Below are 18764 nucleotides of genomic sequence, written 5' to 3'. Positions count from 1 at the left end.
ATTTTTAGCAAATAAACAATTCCTCATGATCTCTGTCACAGCACATTGGTTGAGAATCACCAGTTCAAAAGCTCTCACCTTCTCCAGAGCTTCAAATACAGCCGTCATCTGCTCTCGGGGCAGCGTGAAGGCGGTCCGATCGATGAGTCCTCGCAACACCTGGTTCAGTGTTGCTGAGTTGAGGGGTTGATGCAACTTTCCTACCAAGGCCCACGTAGCTGCACTAGCAACATTTGACACAAGTGTCACATTTGCATAGCCAAAGTCAGTGTGCACTCTGGCGCCCCCTGTTGCATTGAACAGCTCCACTTGGAAGCGTTTAGGCCGGGGTAAAGATGACTCAAGGTCAGGGGTTAGATAAAGGTCGATGGATGTGTTGTTTTGACCCACGTCAAAGGTCAGCTCGCCTTCTTGCTGAGGGAAATCCATTCCTTCTTTAGCAGGATGGATTACAAATGGTCCGAGCACCTCCTCCCTTGGAAGCTCCTAAAGAGGAAAGAAATTTGGAAGACGGGGTAAAGAAATTAATCAGATTTACAGTACATCCATCCGTTTTTTTGTTTGTTGTTGTTTTTTTTTTTTTGCGAGCCGCAGGGGAGTTAGAACCTATAATAGCTGAGGTTGAGAGACCGGTCGCCAGTCCTTGACCAGAACTGCTTTTCGCAATTAAAAAAAAAAGTATATACTCTGAAATTACAAGTGAATCCTGAGAATGATGTTGCCAAACTGAAATGCCGAAGAAACAAATGAACTGAGGATTATAATGTCTGTAAATAGATTGCAGCATTTCAAAGAAAAACAAACAAAAATAATAATAATGCAAATACGCAGCTTAGTGGTTTACAGCATGATATGCTTATAAGAGGTACTACTGTATAATTTACTGGTTGTTGCATTATGTTTTTGCATTGGACAAATGGGTTTTATCTGTGAATTTTTTTTATTTTTATTTAAAATTTAATGACATTATAAGTAACTAATAACAAATTTAAACAAGCATTTTTCTGCATTTTTCGATGTGCATGAAATCAGTTAAAGTTGTATTATAGTTGTTTTGTGCTATATCCTTTACAGTGCTCAGCATCCACAAGTACACCCCCTTTGAAAAGTAAGTATTTTTTCTTTATCCATTTGTCAATGAACATAACCTCAATTTTAATGATTAAATTTAGCTGGAGTTGAAAATACACAAATAGATAAATAAATTTGTATTTGAGCTTTTTGCACCAATGCGATTGGCAGAGATATATTATTAGGGTTCAGTCTTTTTAGCTTGCAGAATAACATGGGAATATAATGCGAATACATAATAGGAATCCTTTACTCTCTCTTAGCATCCACAAAAGAAAGTCAGGTCAACAGTACCATCAATAATTTCTTTAATATATGTAAAACAGTGACCACAAAACACACACAGACACAAAAGGCGTGATTCTTGATTGACCTACGACATTAGTTGGGTTAAAAACATTAAGTAAGACAAAATGAGTTTGACTGACGTTTTTGTCTCACACCAAAACTTTTATAATCAACTCATAAAAGTTGAGAAGATGAAAGCAGGAGAGCCCTGCCATGTGTGTTTCGGTGTGAGGTTTGGATTTTTGTTGAGTGTTCTTTCTTCCTTTAATCTCCAAAATGACAAGGTGAGAGTGCTAAAGGACTTAAAAGTCTCTGGGTAGGTTGAGTGCATTCAAGGTAAAGAATTCTGCATGGTCTCTTTCAACTTGACAAATATCAATAAGCAATACTCAAGTAGAAGGCTAAAAGACTGACTGAATCTCTTTAACAAACCCATCAAAAGATGTGTGTGCACAAAATGTTATTTTATTACATTAACCATTTAAATGCCTTCATTATTTTACATGGAAACACCTTTAAATTTTGGATGCCTACAATCTGTTTTGAGAACACAATATGATAGCTAGGTCATTTGTATTGAAAATTAATGTTGATAGAATTGAAATGTGGGGACAAATGAGGTAAACAAGATAAAAAGTAGGTCAGACGTAGACAAACACAGTACATGTCTTTATGGCGTAACACTCATACTGGCCTACATTATAAGGGGTATTTACAACCAGTTTCAACTGCTTTTGAAATACATTTTCTTCTTGTGTGTCTGCGTGCATAGGAGCTTTTGTGCATGTGCTATTAATCTGTTCACTTTTTTTTTCCCAAGTTCAAATTGCAACATACCAGCGTATGATACCGTACAGACATTGTTGAAGCTGTGCTTGCTCTTCTGTACACCTGGAGACTGAGCTTTGTGGTCGTTGGCGTGGCGGTGGGAAACCTGTGGCTCATGCCGAAGTACACAACGCCTCGTGGATCGTCGCTCTCTGCCAAGGTGATGTTGGCGAATCGGCTCGTCTCATTAATGGTGGCGCCTGAGCCCACCTGAAAAACTTCTACGAAGAACCAAGTGCGGTATTCTGGTTCCTGTGGAAACATGGGTAGATTGTGGATAATTTTATAAACTACAGAATAAAGCAGTGATCGACTAGAGACGAGATAAAAAAACATTTCAAAAGACCAATATTGGGTCTCACCTCATCATGTTGGACCTCCAAAGTAAAAGCACAGATGATCTCTCCTCTTCTACATAGTATAAATCCCGATGTGTACACCAGCTGTTTGGTCAGGTTTACTCCATTGCTGACAAGAGTTGGAGCTGCTTTGTTAAAAGTAGCCCTCCAAAAAACCTGCAAATCCTCAAAGGCTCTAAGCATTGAAAGAAAAGGCCATTTAAATGAACAAGTGCATAATTGTACACCATATTTAGCCCAAGGCAACAGAGTACCTGTTTTCCTGCCTCTGCACGTACAGCTGAACGGTTTTGTTGTCTGAATCTTCATCCAGAACCTGGCCCATCAGAGAATTGTGACTAAAGCCTACAATCCCATTATGGAAGTCGCTTCCTGTTTTGCGTCAAGAGAAGAGAACGATACAAAAAGGGTGGGAATATTTTATTTTATTTATTTTTCCATAGTACAGTTATATTGCAATCCATTGTATGAAGAAAAAAATCATGAATCTGATCATTGCAGCAACTGATTAGAATTAGAATCAGAATTGGAATCTTTATTGTTGTTGCAGATTGAGAGGCAATATCATGGAGTACAAAATAGCATCTGGGGATTAAGAGACATCAGTGTCTGAATGCAAATCAGCAAATACAACCTAATTAATGAAGGTGGGACAGAACATTGAATGACTCATTTAGGTAACAAACATGCTTCGGGATCATTAGATTCCACTGGCTTATTTAGTACCATAACGAGTGGAACACAGAATAGAGAACATTGTACAAGCTAGAAAAGTCTGCAAAAACCAGCTGTATTTTTTTATATTCTTCTGCATACAATTGAACTGAGCAAACAAATGTATTATCTTACCAAGGATGGTGATCTTGGAAAAGGCCCCAAAGCCCTGGCGGGGCCTATCAGTGATCTTTACGCCACCCTCAGGATCACTGAGATAGATAAAGAACACCTCCTGTCCTTCTGGTTCTGAGTCATCCAGGATGACGAGGACCACCTCTGTCTCATTCTGACCAGCTGGCAATTGCACAATGCTGGAGTCCAAGTGGAAGTCCTGATTCTCCTTCGCTAGAGCCCAAACAGGCTCCAGGGTGAAGGGGAATGGTGTTTTGCTTCCATCTGGAGATAATTCCACAACATTCAAATGAATCAAAACTGTGCAATTTTAGTTTTAAAAAAAATCATTAGGTCAATCAAAGTACCTCCATATGCTTGGACCTTAACTCGTACGTTCTCAGCCACACTCTCTGACCTGCGCACTCTGAGGAGAACCCTTCGCTCCTGCTGGTTCTCTTCGTCCTTGTCCTCGGGTACTTCGACCAGTCCAGGACCTATACTTAGCACTCCACTGGTCACATCGCTCGCCAAGATGGCGACAGTTGCCAGACTGTGTGGTGGGTTGATTCGAGGGAAGGCATCTGGCCAGACCAAGTTTGGAGTGAAGACTTCAACGGCGGTAAGGTTGACGTGAAAATATTCATCTGGCTCTGAGAGGAGGTCATCGAGGATTGAAAGCTGGAAGGAAGTGTTGGTTTGGCGAGGAGAGTCAAAAGACAAATGGCCCTCTGGCACAGAGATGAAATCAGCTCCTGCAGCTGCACTGCCTGCTATTGTCATGTAGGACAGGCGAGTGCTGTTGCTACTCGAACCGTAGAGCCGCTGGACGTAGAGTGTTATAGTCTGGATGTCCTCTTCAATGACCAGCTGGCGGGAATCCGGAGAAAACTGGTAGATTCCCAGCGGCTCCACTTCAGCCAATGTAAATCCTGACCTGTGCGTAGACAATGTATTTGATTTGGTCCATTTTTGGTGTAGATTTATACTCAATAGAACAACAGGTTGATGCACCCTTTTACTTTCAACTTGGGTCTTGGCAAGATTAGGATTTTCAGGCTTTGGCATGAATACGGCGGCACGGTGATCGACTGGTTAGAGCGTCTGCCTCACAGTTCTGAGGACCGGGATTCAAATCCCGGGCCCGCCTGTGTGGAGTTTGCATGTTCTCATCGTGTCTGCGTGGGTTTTCTCCGGGCACTCCGGTTTCCTCCCACATCCCAAAAACATACATGGTAGGTTAATTGAAGACTCTAAATTTCCCGTAGGTGTGAATGTGAGTGCGGACGGTTGTTTGTTTATATGTGCCCTGCAATTGGTTGGCAACCAGTTCAGGGTGTACCCCGCCTTCTGCCCGAAGATAGCTGGGACAGGCTCCAGCACGCCCGCAAGTGAGGAGAAGCGGCTCAGAAAATGGATGGATGGATGGTACGAATACGCAATGATGAACACTGACAGGTCCCATTCAACAATGAAAGTCTTACTTGAGCTTGACATAGCTGCCCGCAGCAGTACTGGAGGTGGCTCCAGTGAGGTGCAACGCATGTGCAGTTGGCTCAGATGCATCAGCCATGGCTCTCAGAGCTATTATCTTTGTCCTCTCTCCATGGGAAAAGACCAGTGAGCCTGAATATGAGGAAAGAGAACATTCCTAATTTTAATACTGCACTTGTAGCAACTAGCAAGATCTCTGAATTTAATCTGCTAACAGTCTTATTCTTAAATTATCAATACTCTGGTCTGGGATTGTTACCTGAATTTGGCTTGATTGTTCCAATTCTAAAACCAGGTGGAGACTGTCCTGGAGGATACCCTGCACTCCACTGCACCCTGATATCCCCAAACAACCCTGTTCGCGTCACCTTTGCCTCACATTTCCCTGTATCAACACTTGAAACAAATAAAGCCTGGGAGGCAAAACCCACCTGTACAGCATACATGAAACAAACAAATGAAACTGGGAATGTTCTATTAGACAGTACATACAGTATGTGGAATCATTTATCATCAAGGCAATACTAACCTCTGAGCTGGCGGCTTCCTCTGGCACAGTCACCATAGCAACGGTGGACTCGTGATGGAGGCGTGGTGGTGTGCCACGTAAGGGACTGACCATTCTTACATTAGTTAGCTGTACTATGAAACTTCCACCCAAGGACAAAAATGCCTACAAAAAGAAAAGCAGTCAGTTTCAACAATGTATAAAAAAATCACCAGTCATCAATTTTCCCCATTCTTACCAGGTTGCTGATGTAAAGTGTGACATTACTGAACACCTGCCCCTCAGTGAACAATAGTTGTCCGTCAGCTTGTCCTCCCACAAACATGTCCATGCCCAGCACCTCATCTGTCCCGTCAGTGATTCTGTAGCCCACACTGACGTTGCCAAACAGACCTCCTAGCCGAGTCGTGTTCATAATCAGAACTCTGCGGACCTCAGCCCCAGACCCCTCGACCAACACAGACTGCTCCTCAGGATTCAAGGAGAAGACACCGTGGGGGTCATCATTTGCACGTACGCTGAGGATGAAAGAGAAAAACAGATGATAATTGGATTATGAAGTAATGTTGATAATTTTAACCCTGAAAATCAGTGTAATCACACAACCAACCTAATATGAGTGCGTAAAAGATTAGAATTGGCATCCAGAGTAGCACCACCCTCCACTGCTGTCAGTTGAACAGTGTAGAGCTCCTCCAGCTCTGGCAGAGTGTCAGGCATCAGGCTAACAACGATTTCTGCGTCCCTCTGGTCTTTCATGATCAGCACGGTGCCAGAAAATGCAAAAAAGTCTCCATCTATGTCAAAATCAGAGTCCATCTGCCAGTGAACCTAAAACATAAAATCAAAGTGTTTCATGGGGTGTGTGAATTAAGGATACATTTTGCTATTCATCTTATTTTAGCCAAATTTAAAGTTGAAGCATTTAACATGATTTTACCGTAATATTACCCATGACACCCTCTCGACGCGTAACTTGCATAGAGATATGGATTGGACCTTCTGCCTCTGTGGGTTCATTGTAAACACGTTCTTGAAGTGCATCCGCTGTAAATTGAACTATACCATTTGGGTCCCCAAACTTTTCAATCTGGAAGATAAAACCACATTAAAAGTGTTTGGGTTGCAGATCAGATGTGGTGCTGCATCTGTTGTTTCTCGGGAATCTGTGTTAATCTGTTACAAATTAATAAGAAAAACTTGCCTTCAGTGTTATGGATCCAGCCCGAGGGTCGATGTCCACATCCCCAGACAGAAGGCTGAGCTCTATTATAAAAGTTTCCTCCACCTCAACTTCACCATGAGGGAGGATCCGAAGTGCAATAGTGCGTGTGCCTGTCTCCCCTTCGCTGAAGAAAAAAGACCCATTTAACGGCTCTCTAATGTCTGTATTAAATGGAAGTAGAGCCTCTCTGCTGTTTGGACCAAGGATGATCCAAGCAATCTGAACAGAAAAGATGAAAACACAATAAGGAATCAGAACTATGACTTGAGATGAGACATGTCTTTGTGGTACCGTTGCATTGCCCACAAGACCTCCCGCCCTCTCCAAGACCAGCGTGAGTTTTCGGGTGTCTTTTGGGTTGTTGATGGTGATTAGGCTTTCGTTGAGGAACCGCATCACACCACCTGGAGTGTCACTTTTGTTGATGATCACCCTGGCGACTGTATGAGAGCCGAGTACTGCTCCCCCTGTGGTTCCGACCAGCAAGATCTCGAACATCTCTGCATATTCACTACGACAGATAATTTCAAAGGTCAATGATCATTAATAAATAATCTTTCACCAATTACGTCTGAGTGCTCTCACCTTTTCATGTCATCTAAAATTGTAACATTAAGGACACTGGTTTGCTGGCCATGGATGAACGTCAATGAGCCATTGTTTGCAATGTAGTCAAGACCAGGAGTGGCACTCAGGCCTCTGGAAATGTACTCTACTGAGATGGTTCCATAGGAACCTGCAGTCCTCACCACTGGGATCGACAAAGTGCATGCATCCTCCTCAACTGAATGGGAGGATCAAAAAGTTGGATATTGTTTTCTTTTCTGAACACTGACTGAAAAGACTCAAAACTTCAAGTCACTGTAATTTTGACTGACCTGTGATATTGAAGTGGTCATGCCTGAAATCTAAGATACCCTCAGCGTTGTCATTTATCAGTATTACAACAGCAAGAGATGAGTTGTCACCTATGATTGGAGGCTGGTCCAGTTGGAGACCTGACTTGGTAACTGTGTAATCCACACCACTGACCAGTAGGGGGAGACAAAGATTGTAGAATCATATAAACACAGTACTGTAGATGTCAAAGAAGAAGGGGTAATGCTTCATGCAAAGACAGAAAAAAAAAGAATACATTGTCATCTATACTGTACTTCGACTAATTATTTATTTTTACCTAACATTGACTAAATCCACATCAGTGATGTTGAAGTAGAACATCTCAGGCCCCTCTGGTAGACTGTCATCATGGATATGCACTGAAACATGTTGTGACATCAGACCTGGGGTGAACAACAGCCGTCCCGAAGCCGAAGCAAAGTCCTCTCCACTAACCGCTGTGTTGCCTGAGGTCTGGTAGGTGACCCACACGTTTCCTAAACTGCCCAAAGTGCGACTGACAGTCACATTCACCTGGAGGAAAAGAGTCAGGGTATAATTTTTATATTTGTAACCAAGTCCAATATGTCACAATCAGTCGTGGTTTCTGGCATGTGCAATATGTGCGGCCACACAGGGTGGCATTGCTGGGGCGCGCTGGGTGGAGCCCCCCCCCCCCCCAGTCCCCCCAAAATAAATTACAATGTAAAATTGTTTTCTTGCGTGTAACAGCATCATGTCGATCATTAATGTTTGTATGAGGAATTTGCGCCCCCTTGTGGAGTTGGCCTCTATAGAAGAGATGCGGGGTGACACTCCCATCCCTCAGTAAGAGAAAGTGTTACAGAGTAAATATGAACTACAGGGCTGAATCATGAATGAACCGACAAAGTACTGAATGATGAATGTGTGTGTGTTAGTGAGTGTACGTGTGTGTATGTTTGTGTGTCTTGGTGGGTTGGCGGGGCTCTCGGACAGTGTGCCATCCAAGTTAGAACCACCACTAGTCATAATGACATTCATCCATCCAATATACTAAATACCGCTTATCTTGTTCAAGGTCGCGGAGTGCTGGAGCCTATCCAAGCTGACTTCGGACGAAAGGTAGACTACACCTTGAACTGGTTGTCAGTCAGTCGCAGGACACACATAGTTCAAAATGACAATGTTTTTATTACCAGGATGCTGTACTTACAGTTTCCTCCTCTTCAATTGCGCTTATCTGCTGCTGGGTGAGAGAAAACAGGCCGTAAGGGTTGTCACTGGCTGCCATGGTTATCCTGGCATGCTGTGCAGTGGGACTGAGTTCCAGTCCTGGGGTCATGGACGTCAGTGTTAGCTGGAAATTGCGACGTTCCTCAGGAAAATCATCATCCACAGCCTGTAATCACAACATAAAGCACACAAATCACTGTATTGTAGGTGGGTGATATTATTCCACTCACGATAAAATTAAGCCTACATTCCATGTTGGTCAGTACCTTCAGAATAAAAGAAGCAAATGATTGCTGGTCTTTCATTGTTACTGAGCCAGAGATGTCTTGGAATTCAGAAACCAAAGCAGGAGTGATATTCCAATGCACCTGCACCTGACCGAACACACCTGGCCCACGAACAAGGCTGAAACAAATACATATTATTTTATTACACTTAATTCTATTGGAACCCGATCAAGATGGAAATGTCATTCCCATTATGTTCATCTCACTTGACAACAGCACTCCCATTATAAATTCCTTTAGGTTCTCCAATGACAATGTTCCTTGACGACTCTTCCAGCCCTATAATCCCCAGGGCAGCCTTGTCTGCTATGATAGTGATGGTTGCCAAACCTGGAGTACAAAATGAGAGACGAGGAGCGTTCACATCAGTGAAAAGGCAAGATTCCAATGGTTTCATTAAGTCCATCTCAGTTGCAGTACGAGGAGATAATTTTCTTAAGTACCATTTAAAGGGTCAATGACAGCAATGCTGCCACTTGCAGGAAAGAGCTTGACTGTGAAGTGCTCATCTCCCTCCAGAACTCTGTCAGTAAGGGCTCTTATCACAAACGTCTTCATAGATTCAGTCTGGAAAGTCAATATAACATCTCAATTGCATCCTTTATAAAGATAATGATACCCAGTTTTGATAATTGATCAATTTATTATTGTAGTTTCCAGTGATGTAGTGATGCATTGTATTGTAACACTGTGAGAGGTGATTGTAATATTATTACCCCTCTCTAATGTAGCTAAATGTAGAAGAATGAGTACACATTGGAGTTGAAAAGGGGGAGAACATTTCCAGTAAATTTCTGGGAAAGTTTACTAGCTGAAGAATTTTGGAAATAATAAGCATAAATATAAACATTTTGTTTTGTCATAAGAGAAAACAACATTTTCTTTAACAATTATTTCATTCAGGTAAAAAAACAACATTGAGTTGGTTCTTAATCATTCCCACAACCCAACCAATTAAAAAATTTATAAAAATGCACCCGCCATCCCAAAATGCCAACAAAGTCCCATTCAAAATATGAAATAAAAGAGTGCCTCTCCCTTCCAAAATGCCTAAAAGTGTCAAAATGCAACTAAAAAAGCACCTGCACCCAAACTTTTTCAGCCTTGCCTGTATATTTTTGCTAAGCCCTTTCAAGCAGTGCACTTAATAGAAAATATATTTTCCCCAACTCGTATATTTAAGTTCCCCTTTAAGAGCCAGCCTTCAGTTTTGTAAATTCCTGTTTTATTCATGTAAATTCCCATAAATTCCCCTGAAATCCCAAAGAAACTTTTAAAATTTCCTGAATTTTGCAACCTTTGCACAAACAGTATTCACGTTGTACCTCAGTGAAGACAAGAGTCCCATTGAGAGGTGAGAGGTCATGAACAGCTTGTCCTTCCAGTTGCCACACCAGTGTCACGGCCCCCTCGCCTCCTTCACTGCGCAGTACTGCTAGTTGAGCCACAGCAGCGGAATCGTCGACAAACTCCGGCTCACTTACGGTAACCTGAGAGAGGGTGAAAGTCATATGACTTAAAGTGCAATTAAAATAACATCACATATTGTTTACTGGGTGTGCATAGTCTCTTTACAATTTAAACACATGTTTCAAAACCATTTGATATGTTAATCATATTTGTTTAATATGCTCAGTGGTTGTAAAGTTTCCACATTTGCTTTTGTAATAAATTTGTTAAATTGGAAAAATACTTTTATGGACATCTAGAGCAGTTATAGACAATTATTGACAGAGGCAGCTTGTACCTCAAGCTGTTGGAATCCAAATCGTCCTAGAGGTGAATCATTGGCCGGAATGTTGACTGTGACAGAGGTCACATCTCCCAGCCGAGCGCCACCAATCACCCGCAGTAAAGTTACTTCGAATTTCTCCAGAGCCTCCACACGGTCATCATCCAAGATGGTGATAGCGATCACAGCTTCCCTCTAGAAACACCAAGCAATCAGGGACTTGTCAAACAGCTCCTTTTTGAGAACACAGATTTACCTGCCCATCTTGGAAGGTGATGTTGCCAGATGAGGGGCTGAAATCATTTGGATCAGCAGTAAGGGGCTGAGCCTCCCAGTAGATGACCAGTCTTCCAATTGCGCCAGCAAGTCGAAACACTGTCAGGTGGAAAATGTTGTCAGGTGCTGGCATCTCGTAGGCCACCATAACTTCAGGGCCATCCTGAAGGAGAAATACAAAATAAAGCACTTTATTACTATGCTACATTGCTCCCTGATATTTTGTGTTAATAGATCCAATCTGCATTAATCAAAGCTCAGTCCTTGAAAGAATCCTGTACTTACTTCAAGAACAACAAACTGCAAGATCCCTCGAGGGTTGTCATTTTCCTGGATGGTTACCTTAGCTACTTCCATGCCAGGTCGCTTCACTGAGGGCTGGCCCGCTTCTGCTAGCCCACTAACTAGCGCCACATTGGTGATATTTACCAGGAAACTCTCTGACAGTTCTGGGATGTCATCCTTGCAAAATACACATTGTGGAGCAAATTAGGCATGAGCAGAAAAAAATAAAAAATAAAATATATATATATATATATATATATATATATATATATATATAATTTTTTTTTTTTTTTATTTTTACATCACTGATACAACAGTTAATATATATATTATATATATAATTTTTTTTAATTATTATTTTTACATCACTGATACAACAGTTAATCTTACCGGAAGGATTGTAATGGTCACAATGGCCAAAGTTGCTCCTTCGCTCATAATAAGGGTACCATCTTTGGCGACGTAGTCCTGATCTGCGGAGGCTTGGTTGGATGGAGATTGGTACAAGGCTGGCCTGGTCTCATAATGTATTTTCACCTCACCAGAGGAGCCGTGCTCCCGCACTATGGACAAAGTCAGATTGACTGGAAAACCTGCAAGTTCAGAGAAAGTTATTTAAGTGTTAGAATAAAATAAATAAAGAATAACTGTTAAATACTGGATCATTTTGATGGAAGATGGCAACAACATTGTGAATGATTAAAATAATCTTTTGATATGTTTCAGACTAATCTGACAGCCTTCCCAGATGGATTAAGACAAACCTCAGATTACTTATATACTGGAAACCATGAAATAACTTTTACAGTAAGTCTCAGTGTTTTTCCTGTAACCACTTCTTAAGGAACATAGCTTTCTCCTGATTAGAGAACACATAATACAATCAAGCTGGCTCCTGGATAGCGGTGAAGTCTAAATATTGTCACAAAAGAATAAAATGTAGTGTGAACCCATTTTAAATTCCTGTGTTAATCATCACACAGCAGTCGTTTGTGGAATGGCAAATGCTCACCCTGCGGTTCTTGTGTTAGAGTAATCTGAGAGTCCAGATGCCATCCAATCACCCCGTAGGGAGAACCATTTGGCAGGATGGTGAGCAGAGCTTGCGCCCGCAACTTGTCAATAACAGCAGCCTGTTGTATGTCCAGCAGCTCGACTGTGGTCACATCCATGAGGGTCACGGTGACGCTCTCTCTTAGCTCTGCAATATCATCTGCTAGTACAGTCAGTGGAATGATGGCGACCGACTGACCCTCTGAGAACGTAACCTATGAAGATGACATCTCCGCTTTAGACCGATTTTATGTAGGAATTTCCAATTTAAAATCTTCTGTTATGGGAAAGTTAAAATAGAGTACAGGATGAGAAAACCGTCAAGGATTCAATGTAAGGGGATCTTCGGTTTACGACAAGAGTTCCATTCCTACAGTGGTGACAGGAAGTGAAAAGGCAGGTTTCGAAGTCTACAACTGGCTTAGTCAAAAAGTCTAAATTATAGTAAATATTTCTTGGAAAAATATTTTCCAGTACTTAATTATAGAACAAGCAAATTAACATTTGAGCCACTGAGAACAAGAGTGGGCTAACTCCAGTATTGCTATTTTGCAGGAAACTCATGTGGTTTTATTGAAATGTGGGGGATTTATTTATATCATTCATTCATCCATCATTTCATTAGGTTAATAAAAAAGGTTAGTAATTTAAGTCCAAACATCTGTCAAATGTACCAATATTTCATGAAAGATGATTAAAAAAAAACTCACTTAAGAGTAACATGCAGATGCACCCAAGCTAAAGCACAACCTACTTTCTGAATTTTCTATTGATCTCTGATCCTCACTTTCTGGGATGTTTTTGTAGGCGGTGAAACACGGTTTCTTTGGCATGGCCATCTTGGAAATAGGAATTGGCCCAGTGCTGTGCTGATGAAGCTGGAAAAGTGCTGAGTACAATAGTAGACTACCCCCCAATATGTAAAAAATTGGAACTTGACCAGTATTCATCTGAAAGATATGTCCTTCTCCATTATTTCTGCACTTGACTTAAAAATGACAAAAAATACGTTAGCGCACTCTTCTCAGTTGCTCAATTGTAGGTAGAGTGGCTTCTTGTGCCGAATGACATAGTATTCTTATTCCGCCACACAATTCATTGTGTTCTGTTTGTAACCTTGAAATCTCGGATATTAAGATGTAAACCGAAGCCCCCTTGTACATATTCTTATGGAACATTACTGAGGGTTATTCACGCACCACTCCGGAAGTGGGGTAAATGTCCGCCAGACTCCCACTGGCAGTCCAGTGAAAAGTCAGTCTGCCAAACGTCCCTCTTCTCCTCTCCACTGTGAATGAGATTTGATGATTTTGCTCCAACTCCTCAACCTCCAGAGACAGAGAATTCTGGAAAGGGTAAGAAGTTGAATTTCCCCTTGAGAGATTATAGTGATTATATTAAAAAAAATCCATTATCATAGATACAACAGCTGTAACACACTGGCTGGAATTGGACAGATTTGTTATCTTGCCTGCGCAAATCCAATCACTCCGTGGGCGTTGTCATTGCTTGGAACCACAACAGTCACCTGACCGCCAAATCCAATCTCTGCCCCACCCTTCGGATTCTTCAGGTGGACCTGAAAGTTCTCCTGCTGTTCAGGAACATCATCATCTAACACATTCACCGCAATCTGTAGCTCGCTGTCACCGGGTAAGAAATGCAGCTCGCCAAAGCTGGGGCAGAAAGAAACAATAAAATCGTTTTGAAGAAGTGAATTGAACTTTGTAGTCGCAGACAGTGGTGCTTATGACAGCAATACCCGGGTATGAAGTCAGACTGATTGGAGACAGAAGTTAATTGATAAATTCTGGAACGCTTCTCCTCAGAAGAAGCCAAGAGTGTTTTGGTGGTGTTGAGGGATGGGACTTTAAAGGAGAGGAATCTCATAGCTGGCGGGGCCTTCAGTATGATGGTGAACAGGCTGGCATCAGACCTCCAGGAGTAAAGTGATGAGCTATTTCTACCAGCTAGCAGGATGTACACTGGGAAGGAGAAGCAGACATTCACAAGTCATATAGTGACCACATCATGAGGTACACCACTGCAACATTCTATAATGATATAATGAAATGCGGTTGTACTTTTAAGCAGAGTACTTACTGAGTTCAGAAGGAGCTGTGAACGAATGAATTGAGGTGAGGCCTGGGTGAGGAATGGACTGATGCAACTCAGGTGAACGCTGCCCTAAATTCCATAGAAGCACCTCACAGGAAAGAAGGACACCTGCAGAAGTGACATTTATACACTTCATTCATGCTGAATTTGGAATTGTCTGACTGAGATAGTTCATTGATAAATTAATCAAATCCAATACACCCACAATAGGCAAGAACCAAGAAAAAGCACTATTCTGACCAACAGATTGTTTATTGTCCAATATACTGTTCAAAAGCTTGTCTCGAATCATTATACAATCTGGCATGTGACAACAGAACAAGACTCTCCCTATTTAACTTATAACTGTGACCATACAATCTTCACCAAACCGTGACACAATTCTTAAAGTAGTGTTGGGGAAGTTTGCTCAACATAATGTTGACTCAAGGAATTGTTCATGGAAAGAAACACTTAATTCACAGCGAGTCATAATAAAAGACACATCACCTTGAAGAAGCACCAAGACAAGAGTGTCCTCTGCTCTCTGGACTATCTCCACCTGGCTGACTCTGCCTGTGACAGGTAGGGGCTGTGCATTCCCAAATCTTCCGCCGGCCCAGTGAAGAAGGAAGCAGCTGTTCGTCTCACGGTTTAAGCAAACTACTAAATAAAGACCATCTGTGCGGGTGAATGGAGTCACACTGACAATATCTTCTTTAAAGTCAAGGGTCTGCACGAGGGTGAAGGAGCTGCTGGTCCAAACAAATATCTACATGAAGCAAGAGGGAAAAAAATGGCCTTTAAAGAATAGAAAAGCATAAATGGAACAACAAGTCAGGATAACGTTTGACATCACCTGACTCGATGCAATAAGAAAATCTCTGTCTTCATTTGAGAAGTATTTCACTTCCAGACCTTCCACACCTATGATTTGTTCCTAACACCACAAGATACATGAAGGCAATAAAAGTCAATAAAACAAATAGGTAGTATATGATGAAAAAAAGCAATCCGTGTTGTACCAACCAATGTGACATTGAGGTCCCTGTGTAGTTTTAAGATGCTGAGATTGGTTGCAGGGGCAAAAGGGGCACCACCATGTGTGATGGCGATGTAGCTTGTGTTTTTAAGTGCAAACCCAACACAAGAACTTGGGTCCTGAATCCTAGCAGACTGGAAGGGCGGTAAGGAGAAAGCAGTGCATTTAGGGTCAGACTACTACAAGACTTAGGAGCATTATGTGAGTACAGGGTGCTCCAAAAATCACTATACACTTCATTCTTCTATTTCTTTTCAGGTATCATTTGGACAGATGTGAGGCCATCAGCATTTGGCAGCTTGGGCTTTGCAGTTTTTGTAAGCTTAGCCCTTGCCCTTGGCTCGCCAATTGAACAATGTAACCTTTTTCCATCCCCGACTACAGCTGAGCATTACAATCTCCCGCTTGAAGCCTTTAAACAACCTAACCGGGGTAAAGCTACAGTATATCCCTCTGCAAAGCATCTGCTGAATCAAGCATTTGTTTATGCTCAGATCCAGTACAGCCCTCTGGGTAGACCTTCCCTGGTTTTGCATGAACGCCTGCGCTAGGAGCTCGGTGTTTGCAAAAACAGATCCTGTTTCAAGAAATTTGCCACAGTGTAAATTGTACTGTGCATTGAAGCAGTGTGTCATGAAGCTTATCAAACTGGCACTGAACTGCGGTCTGGGACAGAAACACCTCTTGCAAGGTGGCAATTTTGCAACACTCCTCCAATGTCAATTTCTCCTAAAGGAAATTATATGCTTACAAAAACTACAAAGCCTAAGCCGGCAAGTGCTGATGGCCTCACATGTGTCTGAACAATGCTTGTCATTCAAGGAAGGAAGTGTATAGTGACTTTTTGGACACCCTGTATGTATGATTTACCTCTACGGGCACAAAAACTCCTTGCCATTGATAGACAGTGGCCAAAGTATGGGAAGATCCCACAGCAGGACTCTTATCAAGTCTGACTGCAAGGATAGATGGCATTCCGGGGATAGAGCACCAACTGGAAGTGGGGCTATCCTCAAAGCTTTGGTACAAACCCATCATCAGGAGAGGACCCTCTTCAAGACACAATTAAGGACAAGAGTGTATTATAATTACTTTGCTTTGTAGAGGGGTTGTTGACAGGTATGCAGTTGACTGGATGGAAATATTTATTGACATCACCTAAAGCAACAGCTGTGTCAGACTGTGTCTCCCACTCTACGCTGACAGCGGACTCCAAGCCATTGCTGCGAGACACTGTGAGGAATATGGGTCCACCTCCTTCATTTGCCACCACTTCTGTGCTACCTCTGCACAGGAAAGATAATCACAGTGTTCACACCACTACACATTTGGCTATTCTATTTCACATAGAAGAGCTAACCTAAAAATTTCTAAATAGATTATTGACTGAATTAGTTTCCGACCTATTGAGAGTGGGTCCAATACGGAACAAGCCAGATGGAGCAAGGTTCTCGAGGACAGTGATGACAGCGTGCAGTCGGTCACCTAGACGTGCGCCCCCGGTTGGGTTGGACAGGGTCACTGTGAAGGTCTCATTCCCTTCAGGCTCAGCATCTAGCAATGCTCTGATCTCAAGCATCTGAAACAACACATAGAATACCTCATGAGTGCATGCAGTCAACAAGTGAACAGAATTGCTGGCAAATATTTTGGTTGAGAAGGCAGGAAAATGAAATTAACATACATGATTAAAATAGGAAGATTAAAATATGAAGCTGGAATCAAAATGGCTAACAACGTTTTAAATTAGGGTTGTAAATCAAGAGTTCCAATAAAATGACATCATACTGAGCAATGTCTTTGGTCTTAAAATTGACCGAAATATTAGAACCACCTTGACTACACCAATAAACTAAAGTGTACCTATGTTTCCATAACTCGATACATATCTGAAATTCATTATAAGTGTAGGAATTCATCAATACTGTAACTGAAATGAAAATGAGTAAAATCTAAAGAAACCATACACAGTTCCAAATGTGTCACGTAGTTTGAATTAGTCAACGTGGATAAAAAGTCAATAAAGTAAACCATTTTAGTCAATAGTAGTTTCGTCAGTTTAGTAATATATCTTACCTTAAAGCTGACGCCATCCTCCAGCAATACAAACCCTTGTGCCGGTATGAGATCACCACTGGCAAGGCTGCCATTGGCATCTGCTATGGTAAACTGCACAGTCACGGTACCGAATGTGCCCTCTTTGGGGATCCGAACCACATAGAGGGCGGCCATGCTCTCGCTCAACCCCAGATAAGACGTGGGTTCTTTCAATAAGAAAGGCATGCTGGCGTTAAAAGATATGACACCATGTCCATCGTCGCTCGCCAGTATGTTCACAGTGGCTGAAAGACAAATGGAACAATGGCATAATAGGTCAATAAAGGCCTTTGTTCTTGTCCCTCAGCAGGACGCATGGGATTATATGGTTAACCTGTGGTATTGGTGCCAAATTCAAGCCCAGGTGATGGATCGGACAGTATCATCTGGAATCGTTCCGCTCCCTCTGGAATGATGTCATCAATGATCTGGACCTCTACAAACTTATGTCTTTCACCGTTGACAAAATGAAGCACCTGAAGGGTTTCATCACATAAGAAAATCATGCCATGACAAATAGTACTCAAAGGCCTTCTCACGCTCAACTTGGCAAAGGGTCCGACTCCCTCGACTTTCCCATTCATTGTGTGTGTGCTGAGGCGGCGTCAGTGTGTTTTGACGAGCGTCGCGTCAATGCAGAGGCCGTCTGATGCTCAGCGTTGTGTCATCGGTTAGAAACATTTTCTATTCTGAAGCGTTGACACGGTGATGTCATAAAGCTCCTCCAATAGGAGCGGGGCTGGCGGAGTGATTTCTGAGTGCTATTTTGGCAGACTTGTACTGTAAACAGCAAAGGGGAAATGGAGGAAGTGAAATGGAGGAAATGCGGTGTCCCACTATTCCGAACTTTGGGCCAATAGAAAAATAATATACCAAGACGTCTCTGCGGGAGGCTTTCAAAGCTCAGCCTGAAATACACCTCGAAGCGCTCTTCCTGAAACTAGAAAACTCACGAACGAATTTAAACTCCAAAATGCTGCAGTGAAATTAGTATGGGATATTCCCATTCCTATTTTTTATTTATTTTTTTTTGGCTGCTGCGTCACCTCCTCCTTAAAATAAGCAAAATTAGGGATTTCTTTTCCAACAATGACAAATACAGATTGCCAAATTGCAGTCCACCTAGTGGGGAAAGCCTCTATAGGCTGTTGCGTCACCACTTCCAAATATGGGATGGTTGGACCCCCGTTGCCATCGTCA

The 18764-nt window shown here is 42.1% G+C and overlaps 1 protein-coding gene across 6 annotated transcripts in view; it reads right to left on the bottom strand.

Annotated features, from left to right (window-relative positions):
• Positions 1-18764, bottom strand: part of adgrv1 (adhesion G protein-coupled receptor V1) — a 112135-nt gene that overhangs the window by 49232 nt on the left and 44139 nt on the right. For 5 of the 6 annotated variants that reach the window (XR_009768284.1, XM_061672220.1, XM_061672221.1 and 2 more), the window contains 39 exons: positions 17899-18040; positions 17544-17809; positions 16871-17046; positions 16626-16753; positions 16338-16519; positions 15455-15601; positions 15285-15365; positions 14936-15197; positions 14432-14554; positions 14091-14313; positions 13800-14004; positions 13528-13674; positions 12288-12543; positions 11666-11868; positions 11276-11452; positions 10971-11153; positions 10730-10909; positions 10308-10472; positions 9426-9549; positions 9189-9312; positions 8962-9100; positions 8676-8861; positions 7779-8014; positions 7480-7628; positions 7187-7385; positions 6893-7112; positions 6581-6820; positions 6317-6466; positions 5987-6207; positions 5615-5894; positions 5398-5541; positions 5128-5299; positions 4859-5000; positions 3743-4311; positions 3396-3659; positions 2801-2918; positions 2550-2721; positions 2197-2439; positions 79-486 (listed from right to left, as the gene is read on the bottom strand). Coding sequence is in view for 5 of the 6 variants with exons in the window: in XM_061672220.1 (XP_061528204.1) it covers positions 79-486; positions 2197-2439; positions 2550-2721; positions 2801-2918; positions 3396-3659; positions 3743-4311; positions 4859-5000; positions 5128-5299; positions 5398-5541; positions 5615-5894; positions 5987-6207; positions 6317-6466; positions 6581-6820; positions 6893-7112; positions 7187-7385; positions 7480-7628; positions 7779-8014; positions 8676-8861; positions 8962-9100; positions 9189-9312; positions 9426-9549; positions 10308-10472; positions 10730-10909; positions 10971-11153; positions 11276-11452; positions 11666-11868; positions 12288-12543; positions 13528-13674; positions 13800-14004; positions 14091-14313; positions 14432-14554; positions 14936-15197; positions 15285-15365; positions 15455-15601; positions 16338-16519; positions 16626-16753; positions 16871-17046; positions 17544-17809; positions 17899-18040 (7746 nt within the window). In the remaining variant the exon portion in view is untranslated. Of the gene's footprint in view, positions 1-78; positions 487-2196; positions 2440-2549; positions 2722-2800; positions 2919-3395; positions 3660-3742; positions 4312-4858; positions 5001-5127; positions 5300-5397; positions 5542-5614; positions 5895-5986; positions 6208-6316; positions 6467-6580; positions 6821-6892; positions 7113-7186; positions 7386-7479; positions 7629-7778; positions 8015-8675; positions 8862-8961; positions 9101-9188; positions 9313-9425; positions 9550-10307; positions 10473-10729; positions 10910-10970; positions 11154-11275; positions 11453-11665; positions 11869-12287; positions 12544-13527; positions 13675-13799; positions 14005-14090; positions 14314-14431; positions 14555-14935; positions 15198-15284; positions 15366-15454; positions 15602-16337; positions 16520-16625; positions 16754-16870; positions 17047-17543; positions 17810-17898; positions 18041-18764 lie in introns of those variants that run through there. The other variant, XM_061672224.1, reaches the window with a different exon arrangement.

Source organism: Phycodurus eques, chromosome 3 (assembly GCF_024500275.1).
Source record: "Phycodurus eques isolate BA_2022a chromosome 3, UOR_Pequ_1.1, whole genome shotgun sequence".
Lineage (NCBI taxonomy): Eukaryota > Metazoa > Chordata > Actinopteri > Syngnathiformes > Syngnathidae > Phycodurus > Phycodurus eques.
Note: the sequence above shows the minus strand (reverse complement) of the source record. Positions and strands in the feature narration are given on the sequence as shown.